This window comes from Arachis duranensis, chromosome 6 (genome assembly GCF_000817695.3).
Source record: "Arachis duranensis cultivar V14167 chromosome 6, aradu.V14167.gnm2.J7QH, whole genome shotgun sequence".
Lineage (NCBI taxonomy): Eukaryota > Viridiplantae > Streptophyta > Magnoliopsida > Fabales > Fabaceae > Arachis > Arachis duranensis.
The window spans coordinates 102,090,574-102,111,729 of NC_029777.3; the positions used below are offsets into that span (position 1 = coordinate 102,090,574).

At 34.0% G+C, this 21,156-nt stretch overlaps 2 protein-coding genes across 3 annotated transcripts in view; one reads left to right on the top strand and one right to left on the bottom strand.

Annotated features, from left to right (window-relative positions):
• LOC107495183 (uncharacterized) overlaps positions 1-5,729 on the top strand; it is a 7,781-nt gene extending 2,052 nt beyond the window's left edge. Inside the window, exons 4-7 of the mRNA XM_016116286.3 lie at positions 243-305; positions 394-611; positions 1,158-1,276; positions 5,252-5,729. Coding sequence (XP_015971772.1) covers positions 243-305; positions 394-611; positions 1,158-1,276; positions 5,252-5,348 — 497 coding nt within the window. The 3' untranslated portion in view covers positions 5,349-5,729. The remainder of the gene's footprint in view (positions 1-242; positions 306-393; positions 612-1,157; positions 1,277-5,251) is intronic.
• A 3,672-nt stretch (positions 5,730-9,401) lies between these two features.
• Positions 9,402-21,111, bottom strand: LOC107495185 (uncharacterized). Of its 2 annotated transcripts, none has more exons than XM_016116289.3 (16): positions 20,902-21,111; positions 19,929-20,311; positions 19,754-19,839; positions 18,847-19,001; positions 16,657-16,721; positions 16,347-16,541; positions 16,171-16,225; positions 15,360-15,605; positions 15,126-15,259; positions 13,389-13,578; positions 13,280-13,339; positions 12,945-13,193; positions 11,865-12,123; positions 11,587-11,792; positions 10,959-11,006; positions 9,402-10,117 (listed from the first exon to the last, which is right to left on the bottom strand). In XM_016116289.3, exons 2-16 carry the CDS (start codon positions 20,030-20,032, stop codon positions 9,827-9,829), a joined length of 2,343 nt encoding a protein of 780 aa, XP_015971775.1. In that variant the 5' UTR covers positions 20,033-20,311; positions 20,902-21,111; the 3' UTR covers positions 9,402-9,826. The 2 variants fall into 2 exon arrangements, with proteins under 2 accessions (XP_015971775.1, XP_015971774.1); XM_016116288.3 differs by having other exon boundaries at positions 10,959-11,009.
• Between the last annotated feature and the right edge of the window lie 45 nt (positions 21,112-21,156).

Sequence of the window (21,156 nt, forward strand, 5' to 3'; positions counted from 1 at the left end):
CCCCTCCCTCCCCCCCCCCCCCTTTTTCTTTTTCTCTTCAGTTTTAAATGTTTGCCTTCGCTTTCATTTATGCATATCTTTAAATAGTTTCATGTAATGCATAAATAAAAGGAAGGATCAATTGTTTCACCATATTTTCTGTTTGTGTTTGAGATTTAGCAGTTGTTTAAGATAGTAGGAAATTAATTCTTTACATGTGCTTCTTTGGCTCTGCTGATGTTGATTCTTCTATCTTTTATCAGCTGCTACTGTTGCTTCACAATGGTTGGAGCTTCTATATCAAGACATTAAAGGGCGTCTTTCGGGTAATGGCCATATTTATTCTGTTTGAGCTGTTTTTAGAAGTGTAATTGCTTATGTTTGCTTTTCGGACTTTTTTTTCTACATTGTTAGCTTTGCGCCGCAGTAGGAGGAGGGTTCGAGCTGTAATCACTACTGAGTTGCCTTTTCTTATATCAAAGGAATTTGCAAATAATCAAGAAAATGACCCTTTTGCCGTGAAAATGACTGCGGGAATTTCCACTAGCAAACCAGCAGATCTGCATCGGGCAAGATGGACTGCGTTGTTTGATCACATGGATGAAGCACTTTCAGAAGAGGAAAAACAACTTGTAAGTTTGAAAAGGACAAATAAAATAAAATATGTGTTGCACGGTCTTAAGGGTTATTTGCATTTCGTTTAGATCTGCAATGCAATGGTATAGTGATATGAATGATAAGCAGAGAGAGGGAGGGAAAAAAGAGAAAAAAGGGGGGGGGGGTTTAGCACGAGTCTCTGCTGTGTCTCCAAAACTTGGAATCGAGTTTTTATACTTTTATGCCCTTTTGGTTACATACCACTCCATCTCCTCCAATAAGATACAAACCTTGTGAAGTTCCTTGGTTTATGTCCCAAAAGGTCCAAGATACATACATTATTGGACCTTTTTAATACCAGTCACGAAAATCTTATGAAAATAGAAGATTTTCGGATAGAAGATGTAAAACATATCTTGGACATTTTAGAAATTCGAAATTGAAAGAAAAGCATTTTGCATAAATTGGAAATCCATTAGGGTTTAGGGTTTCGGGTTCATGATTCAGTTATTTGTGATTCAATTACATAAATTTGTGCCTTTTTCATCCAAATCTGGAGTATTTTTGGTTCACAATTTCAGGAAAGTTGGTTGAATCAGGTAAAAGAAAAGCAAGTGCTATGTGACCAAGGTCTGCAACAAGTAAACTGGAACATTACATATGGTTTGCAGCAGATGGGAACTTCCGAAAATGATTCCAGGTAAATTTATTATGTATCTTATAAAAGATTGGCAATATGTCAAAGTCAAGCTTTCTGCATTAGAAGAGGTTTTGTTTATATAGCCATATCTTTTGACATGGATAGAGGTTTCTTAATGCAATCTTTTGATGGAAAATACCATCCTGTTCATGCATAGCACTCTAATAAATAATTGTTTCCCTTAATACTCATAAATTTTACGCGATCAAAAATTCCCTTGATCTACAGTTGTTACTAGAAGAAATAGTGTGTTTTTCTTTGACGCTGGATTGAAACTACTAAGACTTTCTCAAGAGTCTTCCGATTTTATGTATGAGATGGACTATAAGTTGCTCTTGTGCAACACAGTATCTAAGGCTAATGGTCCAGATGACTGAGGCTGTCAAACCTTAGAATGTATGTAACTCATGAAGTCTCAAGATTAAGAAACTCAAGTCTTAAACTTATAAGACTTTACACAACAACAAAATCCTATCTCACTAGATGAAATTAGCTACATGGATTAAATGACGCTACCAAGTCTTGCTATGGATCAAACAACTTATAAGAGTTTACCCATTTTTACAAAAATCATGATAATAGAATATATCCTGGCAACTAAATATAATAATTAAATTAAACAACATTTATTACTTTGAGTGCTAAAGATTGTGTAATTTGAGTGGCTATTAAATGGAGTTTATGATAGATCTGCCAGTGTGAGAGATAGACAAACTTTGCCCATTACCTCATGATGTTGGTCAGATGCCTGATAAGGTGATGCAGGTTTGAGAATTCTGGAGTGACATCTGAGGTTGCTCCAAAATATGGATACCAAGCTTAGTCTATCACCTATTCAGGTGTTGCGATAGAGGCAAACAAGTGTGAAATTATGGTGTGGGAGTCCTAGTAGGAGTAACTCGGGCATTTGAAGGGAGTTTGGATGAATGAAATGTAGGTCTCAATGTATATGCATGAGGGGCAGAATTGTGAGACAGTAGGAAAATAATGAGAATGAGAAATACTTTAGTTAGCAATGTAGTGAGGAGATTAGAAGCATAGACTCATAGTTGGCATACAGTGATAGCGTGGAGGTGTAGGCTGAAACCCATGATCAACCCTATGCCAGGAGTTGAAACTAGTATGACTGGCATGACTGGCTTTTGGCGTAGTTGACAAATCGTGGAACTATGTTCCGAGTCACCCTTCCGGCTCTTTGTCATCTGTCCACCAGATCTACCACCACGATAACCACCATGTTTGCCTCTAAAATTGTTATCCTGGGATGCAAAATTCAACTGGCTTTTGGCGTAGTTGACAAATCGTGGAACTATGTTCCGAGTCACCCTTCCGGCTCTTTGTCATCTGTCCACCAGATCTACCACCACGATAACCACCATGTTTACCTCTAAAATTGTTATCCTGGGATGCAAAATGCGCTTGAAGAACTAGTGTGCAGAGAACTTCGCATTTGATTCAGCTTGAGGTTTGTGAGTCATGAGATATGGCTCCACTTAAGGCATAGACTAGGGCTTAGGCTTGATGTTTATGGAGGTGACAAATGCTTCGTGTTCACTTCCGAGCCTAGCAAGGATGACAACAATGTGTTCTTGCTCGGAGACTGGACCTACAACGGAGGCCAAGGTGTTCATGACAGCTCAAATGTTAGGAGGTTGCAAAGTCTTTGATATGGTGGTCAACTCTAGTTTCCATGGTTGTACACATGCTCTTGTTCGCGATGCAAAGCAGGGATCATGTTTCTCCCACACTTGCCATGAAAACTCACAATCGACAATAAGTGTGAGCACTGATTTGGTCTTCGTCGATGTCAACCATGTGAGGAGCATCTGATCTTGCTCCTCACAAAGCTCATACTCGCTAGAGACGCGGTTGTTGAGAGCATCCTTTGGCGACGCAAGTTGTAGAGGATGAAGAGCACATTGATCAATGAGAATATGAGATTAAAGAGGCGATTGCCTTTAATGCTGATAGGACTTGATGTCGCCAAAGAAGAATGTTTAAATCTTCGAGTTGTGGAGAGATATTCGGGAGAGTACGCGAAGGAGGTGGAATTGTTGGCAGTGACAGGTTTCCTAGGTGTTGGAGGGAGGATCCATGCTCAATCTGAATCACTTGATACCATGAGTTTAAGAAAGAGAGAGGGATGGAGAATAACGAGGGAAGAGAGAAGAAAGAGCTGAGAGAATTGATCAGAGAAAGTGAATATTCATTCTATTATTATTACTGAGTTTAAACACAGTTCAATGCTTATATACATAGCAAAGTAGTTTATTTAGTAAGCTAGTACAAAGGGATAGAAGGGACTTTTCATGCTTAAGTTAATTGTAAGATCTATTTTAGTTGGAACTTACCCTAACTATCTAACAGATTAGCCTAACTGATTCTGCCTCTTCTATACACTTCAGTAGTGTTTGGAAGGGAGATTGAGATTGAAAATAAATAAAGTCTCTGTTTTGTATTTAGTGTAAAGTGTACAAGACTGAGTTATGTCTTGGTATTTTGTTTGGTTTAAGATGAAAAACGGAGACTTAAATAAGTGAAATTACTAAAATACCCTTACTAATTAAAATCAAAATAAAACCCTAGTCCTTTCCCCTCTCTCTCTCTCTCACACACACAGCGGCGGTCTCCATCCCTCCACGGCGACGACAGCACCCAACACTGTTGTGTCAATCATCGTGTTCGTTGCGTCCTGTTCTGTTGTGTCGTGTTCGTTGCGTTGTGTTCGTTGCTGCCGTGTTCATTGCGTTGTGTTCTGCCTTCATGCGTTCCAGTTCTGCGCTGTGCTTGCCGATGGTCTGCCGTCTGTTCCCTATTGTGCTTGCCGCGCCGCCTCTGTTTGAGTTCCAATTCGTTGCCGATGTAGTTCCAGTTCCAATATCCCCCACTATTCTCTTTTCTGTTCTGATTTTGTAATCTTGTGTTATGAGATTGTTGAATCTGATTTTGACATATGTTTATGAGATTGTTATTTTTGGTATTATTATTGTTGGTGGTGGTGGAATTTGGTGATGGTAGTGGTGTGGTGGTGGGGTGGGAGGTGGGCTGGGGTTGGGGGTGAGAAGTAAGGGTTGTCAGAAAGTGTTGGCAGCGGAGGAATTGTGAAGGGTAGATTTAGAATATGAAATTTTGAATGAGGGCATTTGAAGAAAAAAAGTTATTGAAGTTTCAGGTTCCGTTTCAAAAAATTTCAGTTCTCTATTTTTTCATTTTTTTTTGTTCTAGGATTGAAATTTTAATTCCAGTTTTTAGCTATTAAACACAATTCTAAGTTTCAGTCCTCTAGTCTCAATTCCAGTATCCCAAAACAAACACTACTAGGTAGCGTTTGGAAGAGAGATTGAGATTGAAATAAATCTCAGTATTGTATTTGGTGTAAAGTGGGAGACAAAGACTAATATAAGAATGAAGCTCTAATTTAAATTGTACAAAGGGTAAAGTTGAAATTAATTAATTGAAATTGAGGTATTTTAGGTATAAAATGTTATTAAAGTTTCAATTTTCATTTCCAAAAATTTCAGTCCCTATGTTTCTACTTTTTGGAGGTACTTAAATACTAAAATTTTGGAAACAGAAACTGAAATTTTAGTATCAGTCTCTAGGCCAACAAACATGATACTTAGTCTTAGTCTTCTAGTATCTCAAAACAAATGCTACTTAAGGCTACATTTGGAAGGGAGATTGAGACTGAGAGACATAGATTAAATTAAGTTTTTATATTGTGTTCAGTATAAAATATCCAAGACTGAGTTATGTCTCAGGATTATATTTGGTTTAAGATAAATATGAAGACCGAGGGATAGTTTAGAATTTGAAAAATTAAATGGAAGTGATTTTGGAAAGAAATATTATTAAAGTTTCGGTTTCTATCCCTCGAAATTTTGGTCTCTTGTATCCCCAATGTCTGAAGGAATTGAAATTTTGTATTCCAGGATTAAAAATCTCTTATTTATTTATTTATTTAATGTTGTGCAGGGTCACAGGATTAGATGGTTCAGAGAAAGAATTAGCAGTTAATGCAGCTGCAGCTTCAATATATTCAACATGCAATTTTTTACTGTCAGAGAGCTAAGTATTTGACAAGTTTCATCTGTTTACCTTATTGTATTAATTATTCAGAATTAGTAGTGAGGTTCTTGTAATTGCCATGAGCATGCGAAAATACTAAAGATTAGGTTCCCAAATGAGGGAACCATGATACTTGTCATCAGTGTAACACTAGCTGTTTTTACCTTCTAAAATCTTTACTTGTACCAATAATTATTAGAATTAGAATTCTATAGCAGTTAGATGTTTTTCATTTCTGTATTTTAGTTACAGAAAACAATGATCAGCATCAGTTGGAAGCAAGCTAGGATCAGTGCTTTCTCTTCCTTTTTTTTCTTTGGTCTCGAGTGCTTTTTCGTTTGTTCAATTTAAATAAAGTTTCGCATTCGAATCTTGTGAATGTAAAGAGTGGGCTTAAAAATGACTTACGATAGTTTGTTTCATTCTTTAATAGTGAGCTGGTTAACTTGAATGTAATTAGTTGAGTTAAATAGATTTGAATTTTGGTACTTTAGACGTTGGACTCTATAAATGTAAAGATTAATTTTAGCAAATTATTCGAAACAATAATATATTGACAATTCTCTTAAAAGGTATGTATTTTAATAAAGGTGTCAAAAATATCTTCGTATGAAGATATTTGTTTAGTCACACTTTAAAAGCATCACTTATGGGAGAAAATAGCAGTTTAAAGGAAATAATGTTTTTATAATATACTAAAATCAAATTTTATAGGTCAAAAGAAAACATCTTTATATAAATAATTATAAAGTCTTCATTAAAATATCTCTCTTTTAAAATACAATATTATGAAATTTAATAAATCTTCACAATGAAAAAACAAATTTTCTTATTGGTAAAGATCAAAATGTGATGAAATCAATATAGAAATTAGAGAAAGTAGGGGAATTTAAGGTGGACAATTTGTGTGTTTTTTTTCCATATTACAAGTTTATAACAATTCAGGCACACTACATTCATACACACAAATACTAGAAGAGTTCACATCCACAACTCGACTTCTCAAATTTGAGTGGTCATTTCAAAGGCACAAGATGTGCCATTATACATTAGTACAAGCCTCCAACGATGGCAATATGTTGGATGAGTGTAAGTGAGAGACAAACACAATAGAAACAGAGATACCACAAATTTATAACTGATAAATTTTTGAGTAAATGTCCTTTTCAATTCCAGACTATTTGTTTAAAGGATAAAGCAGTCTTCCAGAATTCAAAAATCTTTAACAGGTCTCCAACTATTTAAGTAATTAGTCTTGGCGGCTCCTATAACCTGCTGATGTATCAATGACTGATTAGACTAATATTAAAGACTGCTTAAATAGTTGAATATTCAAATTTGAATTGTAGTTGAAAAATAGTTAAAATAGATAAAGTCTCCAGTTACTGACAAATAGTTAAAATAGATAAAAATAGATGTTGACAAAAAATAGTTTAACGAAAAAAGAAGGGAATGAGGAAAACATGCCAAATATAGAGTGATCGGAGAGAAGCAAAGGGTGAAACAATAACTAATGGTTTTTTGTTTGTCAAATAGATTGGGCAAAGAATTTTGAACAAATACTCTTTTTGAACCATTTATTCTGAATGACAAAATGACACTCTACAATTTGAATATTCTTATCTATTTTTCAACTATTTAAGTAACTGGAGACTATAATTTGAATAACCTGCTGATGTATCAATTTGAATATTCTTGACTGCTTTTTTTTTTGTCCACAATATCCTTCAATCCCGACAGGACAAGAACTAATCCGTTGCGGATCTGAACTCCATTTAAAGGTCTGCTGCTGGCCAATGGGTTGCTGCATATACAAGGCAGAATCAAACCTGCGACACTTGTTTAAGCAGACGAGTAAGCTAACCACTCAACCAACCTAAATTAGTTCACAAACGTTATATCTTTATTCTTTAGTCTTTACCCCACTCTCCTGGGTTTACGTTGTATCCCTTTAAAAGGAAAAATCAGGATTCAGGGGATAAGGGAGTTTGTGACTCTTGATGAACTAACCTAAAGAGATGAACACTAGAAGAGAAAAAACAGAGTTAAAAGAATCTATTCTTAATATATAAAAGTAGATACATAAGTTTACCCATATTACTTTTAAGATATCTTTCTTCTCCTACTAATGCCATGTCAGTGACATCGCTTACATGGCAAAATTTAGAATCAACCACTCAATTTTTGCCAAATCATCTATTATTTCCAAATCAGCAAAAAAAAAAAAAACAAAATATACAAAAAAATAATACAATAATTACCAACAACAATAATTAGAAATTAATAGCGTCAAGCGTCTAACTAAATTTGTAACTTATAAAGACATTAAATTCATATTTCTATATTTATTATATCTTACCGTTGTAAACAATACAATAAATTTATAATTCTAATAATTAATTTATTAATTTTTATAAATAACTCATTCAATCTAATAAACATCCATATTACAAATGTCATAATAATATTATTAATCATAATAAATTTTATGTTACAACTATTCAAATTCCATACTATTTGAACTACTTATATAAGTCTATTATTACTATTCCTTCAAATAACATCGAATTTAGTACAAAAAATTTATTTTCGAACTACACATCATCTCAAACTTACTCAATGGAGATAATTATGTTGAATGTGAAAAGTGTAAGAAGAAAGCATATGAAAAAGAAGATAACTACATTTGTGACATATGTAATCAAACACCACACTATCCAACAATAAGGTGACTATATATTTTTGATAATCTCATCTATCAAATTATTAGTTACTAACTCAATACTTATTTTATGTTCAAAATTCAATTAAATGTTTCCAATCAAAGTGGTACAACAACTTTTGTACTATTTGATGGCGAAGCAAAAAAAATTGTTGTGTACAACTGTTTCAAATCTAATGGCACTCCATAAAAGTAATGACATTGAAACACCACCCTAATTGAAAAATTTGTGCAACCTCACTTATATTTGAAGTTAATGTAAATAATTTTAATCTTAAATAAAATTCTAAACAATACACTCTTACCAAGACATTTGTTACAACAAAAAACAGTGAACCTCAACACTCATTACAACAAATAAAACAGGTAATACTAAAAAAAATCACTTATTTTAGTTATTTTAGACATCATTTTTATTTCTAACTTAAATTATTCATTGATTATAGGAACTAACTTCGCCAACACTAATATCATTAGACGAAGATCACATACCCATCAAGAGATCAAGGAGAAAGAAAACTATACAAATTCAAGACACATATTCGGAAGTAGAACATACTTGCAAAGATGGAATAAACAACACAATAAAAAGTGCATATAACTCAACAATTTATAAAGAACATATCTTCACAGGAACCTACACAGAAAGAAGAAAGTAACAACTCTAACAACAACCAATAAAAAAAAGGAGGACGAGTGCCACATAAGAATACTAAGTTCATCAACTAAAACAAATGCAAAAACCAAACCACCAAATAAAAATGTCATTTTTTTTTGGTGACTATAAAAATGTCATTTTGTAAATACAACTCTAATATCCAAATCTTTTGTATTACAAATTATTTTAAATAAAATATTTTTTAAATTTAACTTTACTTTACACATTTAATTTAATTCTACAAAATATAATAATTTTTAATATTTATTATATACTATCATTAATTTACCGCTCCACACATCGCGCAAGTCTCATTCTAGTTAAAGCAGAAAAGATAACTAAAATATGTATATCAGAACAGTTTGGACTTCCATTTCCTGTTCTAGATTTCCTATTGGGACATAATGAGGCTATATCTAGGCGGGCACAATTAAAAGCTCTCGTCTCCATCCACAGCAAGGAGGTACAATTGCCTTATTTGTGTAAGATAAACTAAGGTAATTGTTATTAAAAGTTAAGCGGAGATAAAGTGTATAATCTTTACACCTCGTAGAAGACAAATGTCATTAGCCATTTTATAATCTTAGTTTAAATATATATGTGATACTTGGTTTCATTTTATAACAATTTGCCATATTTCAGAAACACTGCAATGAGTATTTACATGACTATCAACGTAATTATACGATTCTCTGTTTAGTTAGTTAATGGAAAGTTTTAAGGTATATACAAAGAAAGTTGAAATTAATCCTAACATTTAGACCAAACCTAAAATAGAAATTAAAAGCCACGCAGGACTGTCGCAAGGAGAACCCCATCCCATATAATGGCTTATAAGAAAAAAAATTACTAACGGTGATCTAATTACCTAGAATAATTACATCACATATTTCAACCATTTCCAAGGATATACATGTGAAACAAAAGTTTCACAGCCTACTAAACATAAATGTGTAGATGCTTTGGCCAACACAGCAAGATTTTCTCCATTATTTGAATACCACGTGGCACGTGCTGAAATCCGAGCACCATTGTTGTTTGTAGCTGATAAATAAAGTAGACACCTTATGTCTCAGGATAGGAGTGCAAATCAAAGGAAATCCTATCGAAATAGTTCAGGAAAAGACCACATCAAGAACTTGGAAAAGATGTCAGACTCCAGGAATTCGATATGTGCAGCACGCCCAATGAAAGAGTTTAAATTCTTGCCATAGGCAGTGGTATCAAAATTGACATCACAGCGCATAAATATTCTTTGTTCGGAGGGATTGGCGTAGATCTGTTCCAAACAATTATTCAGCATTTCCATGAACACAATCCCCTTCCTTGAAGTGTCATGTGAGGCAGCCAGGCACGTCTCAATTCTGGCAGAATGGTATGGCACGTACCCGTCCTGGAAATAACATTACCAATTAACAGCAAACTTACTTAGGTCCAGTTTGGATAAACAACTTAAATAAGCTCTTTTGGAAAAAAAAGCTTACCCTATAAGAACTTTTATTAATGGCAGCTTATAAATAAGTTATTTTGTATTTGGATTTTTAGTTATAAAAATACATATTTTAAAGTTGTAGCGTTTGGATAAATAACTCAAGAACTTGTTATAACTAACTATAAAAATAATAACAAGCTATCTAAAAATAAAATCACATGTGAAAAAAATAAAATAAAAACTGAAATTTCATATCACACACAATATTAAATACAAATTTAATAATAAAAATAGAGTGATAAAATAATTAAAAAAAACTGGAAGAAATATATAAAGTAGGTGATTCAGATGGAACATTATTTTAAAATGGTGTTGGAAGATCAATAGTTTCAGCAGAAACAGAAAAACATTTTTACAGAGCCAAAAATAAAAATAGATTTTTTTGTTTTAAAGTCAATTTTTCTAGAGAAATAATAGAATGACTTATCGAGAAGGAAAAGTCATATATTTCTACTTCTTCAAAAAGTTGTGAATTAACTTTTCAGGAAGTTAAAAGCTTTTTTTAAAATGGTGCCAAACACTCGTATTGTGACTTTTCATAATTCAAAAAAAAAAAAAGTAGCTTCTGCTGTTTTCCAAACGGGCTCTTAATCCTGAAATAAAAGCAAACTACCATGCATACTCTTAAAATTATTATGTGCCTCTATCCAGACAACCTAAGTTTTTCAGGAAAAAAATTATTTATGTCAACACATATTTTCTTTCTACGAATGGATTCAAGAGTCAGGAGAGAAGGGACTACCTGTGGGGAAGATATCAAAATAATATTTTTAAAATGATCCAATGTCTTCTGCTGAAAGAAAGAAAAAATAGAAAGTGAACTCCATTAGAACCTCGTCAAAGCAGTTAACTCACCTATGACAGGAAAATGCTTAGGACCATTATATCAACACTTATTCTTTAATATGCAACTAACCATGTATACATTTAAGCACCATAAAAAACAGTATACATTAATTCATTATTTATTTGAACCAAAAATAGCTCATCTGCATGAACATAAAGTAAGAAACATATTTCAAAAGTTGTGGGGTCATAGTCATTGTTATGTGAAAAGTAATAGTTATTGAAATGGAAAAGCAAAAAAGGCATACTACTAATCTAGCCGTTTTGCAAACATTTTGTAGGATAAATTGTCAAGAGATTACTAGCAGTTTGGAAGAATTCATTATGTAAATTGTTGATACCATATTATAAAAATCAAATCAACATTATTTAATGTTTTCAAATTCAAGGAAACCTTACTTGAGCAAACAGTTGATGGTCAAGCATAGTAAATGCTCATGGTATAAGTGCAAGGTATTCAAGAGTAAAAAATTATAGCTTATGCCAGTCACTTAATCACATACTTCAAAGAAAACTTCTCGTACCTTACACAGCTGATAGATGAATGTATTTTGAATATCTGGATCATCTGTGAAGGTGAGCTGATGAATGCACTGTGTGCCTCTTAGTTTCTTCAAGACCCATAATCCAGAATTAAACAAGGAGTTTGAACTATAAAGATACCCCAAATGAGGACCCGATAGTGAAACATAAGTATATAGATATCTTAAAAATGGCTCCATGATGCTCTCTGTAACCATAGGATAAAATTTAGTGCCAACTGTCAACGTATGAACATTGGAACATTGAAATTATGAGTTACCTGCAATCGCTGTTCTGATAATGAGGTTACCAATAGAATGTCCCACAAAACTTAGCTTAATATCTCCCAAACTCCCATATCTTGATGCTTTGTCCATTTTCTTTTTAACAAAAGAAATAACCTCCTGAGCTAGCCTTTGTCCCATTTCCCTAAAGTCTCCACTTGTTTTATCTTCATTAGTCTCTGACATAAGAAATTCTATTTTGGGATCAATCAAAAGCCATTGATTTCGAATGAGTCTTAGATCCAAATGATGCCCCTACAACATTTTATGTTATGAAGGGTAAGCATTTCACAAAAAGCATATATAAAATATAATAATATATACATGTAGCCAAATGATGCTTTGCAATCAGTTGAAATGAAATGCTTCAATTGGATTTTGATGTCTATAATATGTTATATTACATGTATTTTTGCTTATTCTTGTTCCTTCCGAAATAAACAGAAACAAAAACAGTCTTATCACCTAGTAGGTAAAATTGGCTACATGGATCAAATAATACCAATGTGCCCTATTTGGGATCATGTCAGTAAAACTCAACTTATTTATGATTAAATTCTTTTTAATAATTTCTTTCAAAGTTTTATTAAGTCTCCCTATACCCCTACCCATCGAGCTATATCCCTCGTGTCTTTGTTCCTTATACTTTCCATTCTGGTGTGACCATTCATCTATGAAAACATCTACATGTCTACCATACTAAGCTCGTGTTCTTGTTGACTCTTTACCAGCCAACACTCTGTCTCATACAACATAAGCTTTAAAAGATATTGTTTTATAGCATATAAATCCCGAAGTACTATCTCTACAACTTGTCTCCACAAATCTAAATTCTCATTTATATCTTCCAAAAGAAAAAAGAAAAGGCGGAAAAACTGATTGAACATGAGCATATTAGTCAATCCTAGGTCATGGCATGAAGTGTCTGACTCTAAAATCAGCATAGGGAATCAAGAAGAATTCGCCAGAATGAATTAGAAGGAGATTTTGGTAGCTGAGATAGCACATCAATACTTGTCTTACAAACATAAAAGAAGGGTATATTTTGCAACAATTTCAACTAGAACAAGACTTGCCTGAAAACCATGCACAAAGACCACAATCTTCAACACCTGTGCATTACTTAGGGGTGTAGATTTCGTGTCTGTAGCGTCAGAACTGTGCGCTGTTTGAAAGCTATTGGAACTTAGGTATTCAACATTACTCAAGTATGAATTTTCACTCAAAGTCCGACGTGGTGCATTCATCACACGTTCAACAATGACGATTGGTGTACGTAAAGGATCCCCGAATATATGCATGTCTTGAATTGATCGACTGTTAATCTACAAGAATGTGATCCATTATTAGGCCATATATAAATAAATGTAAAATATGAGCTAGTGATTCACATATAAAAGTTGATAAATACCTTCATTTGTGCAATGCTTCTTCGATGAAGTTCAGCACGTGTAGCTGCAATCTGATGAGGCTGTATACAATTGGTGCCATATGTCAAGCATATGAAGGAAAGAGCTTACCTCTTCAGATACCTTCAACAAACTAGGAACTCTTCTATGTCCACCATGATGTGACGACTCGTCGCTCTCACTTTTTGTATGATGATGAGGCATTTCTACCTTAGAGTACACCATCCATATTGACCATTCAGCTTTCCGATCCTTAGCCCATGTATCACGCAAAAATTCTAGTATCTTTGTTTTGTTATTCCTATTAAGATGTAAATATTAGCAGGTAAAACAGGTTGAGGTGATCTTACATAGGATATGCCCATGCGGGGTCATGGAAGAGACCACGTATAATGTTTACTCAAATTGCAGGTTATATGCACTAAATATGGAAATATATTCTGAAAGTCCAAGGAAAAGAAGGCTTAATGAGGAGAACAGTAGGTGACAAAATTGCTTATCAGACCCAAGAAAACTTACAAAATAAACACTTTGCAAATCAAATTACATCTGCTTGCTGGAGGAAACACACATACAAAGAGAATTTTAAGTACAAAAAGGATAAGGCATCCTCATGTGAGAGAGAGAGAGAGAGAGAGAGAGAGAATAATTCTAGCAGGTTAAAAAAGGAAAGTGTTAGAACAGATGATCACAAATAAAAGCAATTATGTTACAGCAATGAATGCATTGTGCCAAGGGCCTTAAGATTTCACTGATCTGAGGAAAAGTAGAGCCTGCACAACTCTCCAAGACTCTGGTTACTAACAAATGTCACCAACCCATACTTTAATCCCTTCTTCTATTTCTTTATAAAGATTAACTCCCTTAACAGCAGGAAAATGTTGCAACTACATAGCAAGAGCACATCCAAGAGCCTATGCCATGGTGCATGCTTTTTGCCGATGATATCGTCTTTATGGGAGAGTCAAGGGAAGACCTAAATAAGAAGTTGGAGTTATGGAGAGAAGCTCTAGAAGTGTATGGTCTGCGCATAAGCCGTAGCAAGACGGAATATATGGAATGTAAGTTCAGTATGAGAAGGAAAAACCCTAATATAGAGGTGAAGATTGGAGAAAACATCCTACGAAAAGTTAAAAGTTTTAAGTATCTTGGGTGCATCATACAGGATAATGGAGAGATTGAACAGGATGTAAATCATAGGATCCAAGCAGGTTGGTCAAAATCGCGGAGTGCATCTGGCTTTATATGCGACAAAAAAGTGTCTTTAAAACTTAAAGGTAAATTCTATCGCACCGCTATAAGACCGGCTATGCTTTATGGTACGGAGTGTTGGGCGGCTAAAGGGGAGCACGAACATAAGCTGAGTGTGGCAGAGATGAAGATGTTGAGATAGATGAGTGGTCATACGCGATTGGATAAAATAAGGAATGAAGATATAAGGGAGAGAGTTGGAGTAGCACCCATTGTGGAAAAGATGGTTGAATCGTGTCTCAGGTGATTTGGACATGCGAGAAGAAGACCGATAAAACATCCAGTCAGGAGGGTAGATGAGATGGAAGATGGACAAGAGGCGAAAGGCAGAGGAAGACCTAAAAAAACCTAAGAAGACCATCCATGAGGTGGTCAAACGAAATCTACATGTAAACGGTCTCTCTGTAAACATGATACATGACAAAGCACAATGGCATTGTTTGATTCATGTCGCCGACCCCACTTAGTGGGACAAGGCTTTGTCGTTGTTGTTGTTGTACATAGCAAAAATAGCTACAATATTGAATCTGATTCAGACCCGAAACTTAGATACCTATTCTTTCCTGTTAAATTCTAATGATGTGATGAAAAGCAAACCTGTGGAACTTCAGAAAAACGCTCCATAAGTGTGTCAATTGATCTCCCAATATGTGATAACAGTCCAACAGCTGATCAATTGCCAATAAATCAAAGTTCTCAACATTTAGAAAATCTGGCTCACTATTTCTTTCCTGTACAGGAATACAAAGTACAATTAATAAAAAAAAAGAAATAGTAAAATTGATATAAATGGAAAGTCAATAGTCTATAGCATGAAACAAAAGTAAGGACCTCAAGATCAATTTGTGGCTTGCCTTGTCCTGAAGGTTCAACATCTGTTGGGAACTGATTTGATTCCAGAACAGAATTTAATAAATTTGTGCTGCTCTTTTTAGATACAAATTCTGTAATATCAATAGGTTGATCAACTACTTCGTTAAGCTTCTGTAGTTCTTCAAGCAATATATCACGAGCTGCGAAGAATGCTTTAACAAACGTGACATTTTTCAAATCGACAGAAGCAAATTCACCCAATTCCTGGTCAAATAAAGTGTTCTGTTAATGAATGATAAGAATATCAAAAGAACTAAATCAATTGGAAGAAATATATAACATTCCTAGTTTTTATAGTACAAAAACCAAACATTTAACACCACTTTTCTAAATGATTTAGAAAAATACCTCATATAATCTTTATCATATCTTTAAATAGAGTAGATTATACTAGAATATGAAAGTGAATCTTAGACGATATATTATGATTAATTTCTATATATTTCATGATTTTTTTCTTTTATTTTATTATGATAGAAAAATGACTTCATTTCTATTTATTAGATATGTATGTGACTTGTAGTTTTATTTTATATAATAATTAGATGTCTATATATTATAAAATATTATGAACTTGCTGCCTTTTTGTCTGTATGTATTAAAGAAAACAACATTAGCACAAATAATACGCAGGGACACTATGTAAGATATCAGTTATTTTAGAAGCCTAGGGTATAAATCAAGCAAAGAAAACAAACATGAAGACATGCAAAGAAAGATTTTTGCATTAAAAATTTTGTAGATAGCCACACAATGAATTAGAGCATACTTGGTCCAATGTGTCATCGTTTTTATCAGCAACAAGTTCAACATTGCCAGAATTGCTGAAATGGGGCAACTCAACAGGTTACACTATGAAATCAAACATGCAATGGGGAAAAATGCTATCAATTTTAATATATATCTAGTATAATCATACTAAAAAAATCAAGAAACATGACAAACCTGGGTACCTTCAATGCCCTCTGGGACGAAGTAGCTTTCAGTAAACTAATATGTACACTGACATCAACAAGCACCGCATGTAGCATATCAAAATGGACCGGACAATAAGAATGCAATCCTAAAAGAGCTTTAGGAGGAATGCGGAATTCATGGACAGCAGCAGGGTAAGCATCTAGAGAAGATTGCAAGTCAGCACTGTGCAGGATACACTCCAGTCAGTATGCTGATTTTACTAGAATGAGATCAACTTAAAATAAACAAGCATGTGTTTTTGGCTCTTTAAAATAAATATGCAACTTTTATCACTCACCCATTTTCAAATGTGGGAGCATACACAAGCTCAAATTTTAGAATTACAGCAGTTGTTGGTAAGCCCTGCAATTGAGAGAGCCACATAACACAATATAGTGAAACAAGAATACTGAACACGAGAAATAAATGATGAAAGATATAATTGATGAGTAATAGGATGCTTAGAATCTTAGAAAGGGTTGAGTAGTTTTATTTTGGTCATTCTATAGCTTGTCTTAGAGATTAAAGCAAAATCCTCCCGACATATTTGATTGGTTTTTACATATAAAACTGTATATGAGCAGATGAAAGTGTCAACATGACAAGAAAAACCTTACAAATATTACAGATAAAAATAAGATAAAAGTAAAACAAGTTCCTATAAAGCATTTATTTACTTGAATATTATTATTTTCTCGATACAAAAGAATTTTATTAAGATAGGGTAGAGAAGATACAAAAAAGCAGAGGAAAAGACATCCTCCCAAATAGAATAATATAAAGCAAATCAAAACATAAGTGAAACGCAGGTTTCCAGTCTCTAAACGTGTCTAAGAGGGGAAGTCCTCTAAAGATATCATGTCCTTTGCACCATATAGATGCCTGACGCCTAATTCTATCCCATACAGCAACATTTCCCAAAAATCTATCATTAAAAGTGAGCAAACTGCATTCGAGCTAAATACTCCGAACAGTGGCATATGTTGTACATTACCACAAAGATTTTGCCTCTTTTATATCCCAAAACCCTCAAACCAGGCCAATAGAAGCCAATCTTGCGATATAGGGCACACCAAAGATTCGCCAACAACACCAAACAAAGAACTCCATGACAGTGCCGGAGCACCTCATCTTGTCATTTTCGTTCCTAATCAGCCATATGGCAGTGCAAAAACAAATGTGAGGCTGTTTTTGAGCTTAACCCACAGGCCCACACATAACACACTCACATCAGGGGAAATGGCCTTATGTGGCCTTCTAACCTGCAGATTGCCATTTGTGTTAATTCTGTTGAGCACAGCTCTTCAAATAAAGGATTTAACTTTAGAGGGAGCTTTGGATTTCCATATTGGTTTATCAAGGAGGAAAGGGGTTGTGATTGAGGGATTTACTCTGATATGATGTTTTTAGAATTTAATAAACTCAATTCAATACTGGTTATATTGAATGTTGATCTCAAAAATACTTTTGCTATAACTATAAAACCAATAGAGTCTCCAACCAGTAGCTTAAACTTCTAAGAGAGTAGGTCCTTGGCATAATATGAAAGCCCCCCATGTCCACATAGTCAATAGTTACAACCTTGCTGTTCCCCCTATTATAGCATAAGTCTATTTTCATGGTTCAAATTGTAACACCTTCATTAACAGAATACCACACTTAAGTAGATATAAAGGTAAGTTTTTGTAATGTCCTTGCTATCAATGATACCATGACTTAAGTGCGGTATTCTGTTAGTGAAGGTGCTACACAAATCAAGCACAAAAAGGGCTTGCATGATGGGGCTTATATGATACAAAAATCAATCATGACTTATGAGCATCATGCAACAACTTAATCATTTAAGAGAGTCAATACTTGACATGACAATTTTAGAGCAGACAAAAGAAATAGGATATAATCGTGTGGGGAAAAACATAATGATGTCAATTCTTTAATGTGTGATTCTGCCGATCCATCGCTTGTGCCTAGATTGGCTTGACATGCTTGTGTTAGTACACAGTGGATTAGAAGATATTTTTATTCATAAATGTAAAGATCACAAAGTGTCATTATAAAGTTTTAGCAATCATGATACTGTTTAATTAATCAGCATAACTTGATACTAGAAAAAACTTTCCAGTACATATCTTACATTCCTACACAATATTCATCCTTGGCACATCAATGGTTTTATATCATAATAATACACTCTCACATGGAAGAGCCTTTGCAGTTACAAAAATTGGTTGGTCCTCATAAACCTGTTAGAAAGCTTGATCAGCAACAACAAATGGTTGTAGTCTGATAGACCACAAGACATAGTTGTTAAAAAGAATAAAAATAAATAAATAAATAACTTGTATAGAAAACGATTTTGGATAGACGTGAAATTTTCTAGATATGATCTACAACATATAAGCTTCTAATCTAACTGTTAGAATTTTAAAAATTACACAAACAAAAAGTTATTAAAATGTTGTAACATTTACTTAAATTGAGAGAGTACCTCAAATCCAATAAGTGGTAAGTTGAATGAGATCATCATACATAAATAAATATCCTGCCTAGCATATTTTATGCGAAAGGGTTGAGTTGAAAAACTGTAGTCTGTATCGTCAATCCTCCAAATACCATATACACTACCAAGACCCAGCTCAGGAGCTGCCAGAAAATAAAGAAAAAAAAAACCTTATTAGTAATCATCAAAACAAAACTGAAATAGCTCTCTAAAAGTTTTTCATACGAAGAACAGTGTAACTTTACAAAATCTAATTTGAAATACAAAATGTCTACGGAATAATAAATCAAGAACCACAGTCAAATGCATAGTCAAGAAAAATCCTTGAAATATTCAATCTATATCTACGACTTACTTTACAAATACCAATTCAATAACCTCCAAGGGAGTCAAATGTTGGTTACCAATAGGCAATAGGCATATATATGTTATTAAAATAGGACTAGACAGGGTTGGCCCTCTTAAGGCAAGTCTTGTTGCTAAATCATATACTCATATTCATGGTCTTAATTACGGCAATACATTTTCCTCTGGCCAAAATTGCTTCACTACAGCTCTTTTTTCAATTGCAGCAATACATTTTCCCCTATAACCAAAAGTACTTCACTATGGCTATCTCTTCCGCTGCAGCTATTGCAATTATATCAATAATCAATTGCACATGAAATGCATTTCTTCACAAAGATCTAGAGGAAGAAACTTTTACAGTTCAATCTCCTCATTGTGTTGCTTAAGGGAAAAATGAAAAATCAATAGGGAAGATGATTGAATCATTAAAAAGCTCATCTGCGGTAGATATCTCATATCTGTAAGGAACTGGTATCTAGAGTAGGAGAAAGACAATAGAACAATGAACAAGCAACATTAGTAATAGAGCACAATATTGACCAATTACCTTCATATTGAACCACCCTAACTGGAATTCCAAAAGATGTATTTTCATTATCCTCCCATCTCATAGTAATCTTAATCTGATACCATCTAAATAATAATAAAGTACCGATATCAGTTAACCAAGTAAGAACTCATAACGGAACTTAGAAAGACGAAAAATAGAAGTTGATGCATACCCCTGCTGGAAAAGGTCGAGGTTGTGAAACCTATGAATGTAGATGCCAATCTCTTGTACAGCTTTCAACATACCTCCTGGCCTGACTTTGACAGAGTTTGCCATTACATTAGACAGCCCTTCTGTTAGCCAGGATCTTCTATTATAAACCAAAACAGAAGCCTACTTATTTCCTGTAGCATGCATGTGCTTATATATCTATGACAATACCCAGTAACACACGTAGGTAATCTTTCTTTTGTTTCACATCTAGCATCAAATTCAATTTGGCAATTCAGATCTCATGTACTGCTGATTCTTAGCAAATTGACCAGCGGTTAAAATGAAAAACTGGATTGGATTTCACAAGCTTAGCTCTCAGTAACCTCCTCAGTCAACTAAAAGCTGCACATATAGATAAATAACAGAACGCAATTACAATGAGCATATAAACAAAAATAAATTATCAAAGGGCTTTCCAAAGAGCCAGCTTTAATCAGAAGCAACTTTAGTATGGGCGCACATGCAATGATATAAAGTATTTAGTAGTTTTAAGAATAATAGTAACAATAAAACAAAATACTTGTATACCACAGCATTTACTTCTTAGTTGGTAACCAATTTTTCTTTTTCTTTTTTTTTTCTCTTTCTTAAATGCTATCATGTCATATTGTCATGGCATACACAGTCCCCTTACAGTCAAATTTCTACACTGATAAGTGTTTGCAAAATCTCACAATTTCTAAAACATGGAACCATCTTTTCGCTGAATTTCATTTTCCTCTGTCTATATACCTATTAACAAGCTATCCAAAATTAAGAACAGCAACAATTAAAATTACGATGACTAATTGCACGTAATTAACCATTAATTCCCATAATATTAACATAAAAACCAAGTTAACAAAACAAAGTTCCGGTATCAAAGCATCGGTAGAGAGAAAGAAATTGGAGGGAAAGGCAATTAACAAAAACAAGGGGGAAGAAAATAATACCAAAGGATGAGAGTGAACGAAGCGAGGAACACGAAAACGGTGATCCCAGATTGGGAAATGGGAATGCGTTGGTAGTGTTTCGTAGGGTTTGCTGAGAGAAGAGAAGAGAAGAAGGAGAAAGTGAAGAAAAACTGCCCAAAGGGAAGAGGTAACTGGTAACAGAAAATTGGAAGGCGGAAGCACACCGGTGATCAATGTAATTCGGTAATATTTGATACTCTGAACGACATGCGTTTCGTTTCGTTCATATGCCAT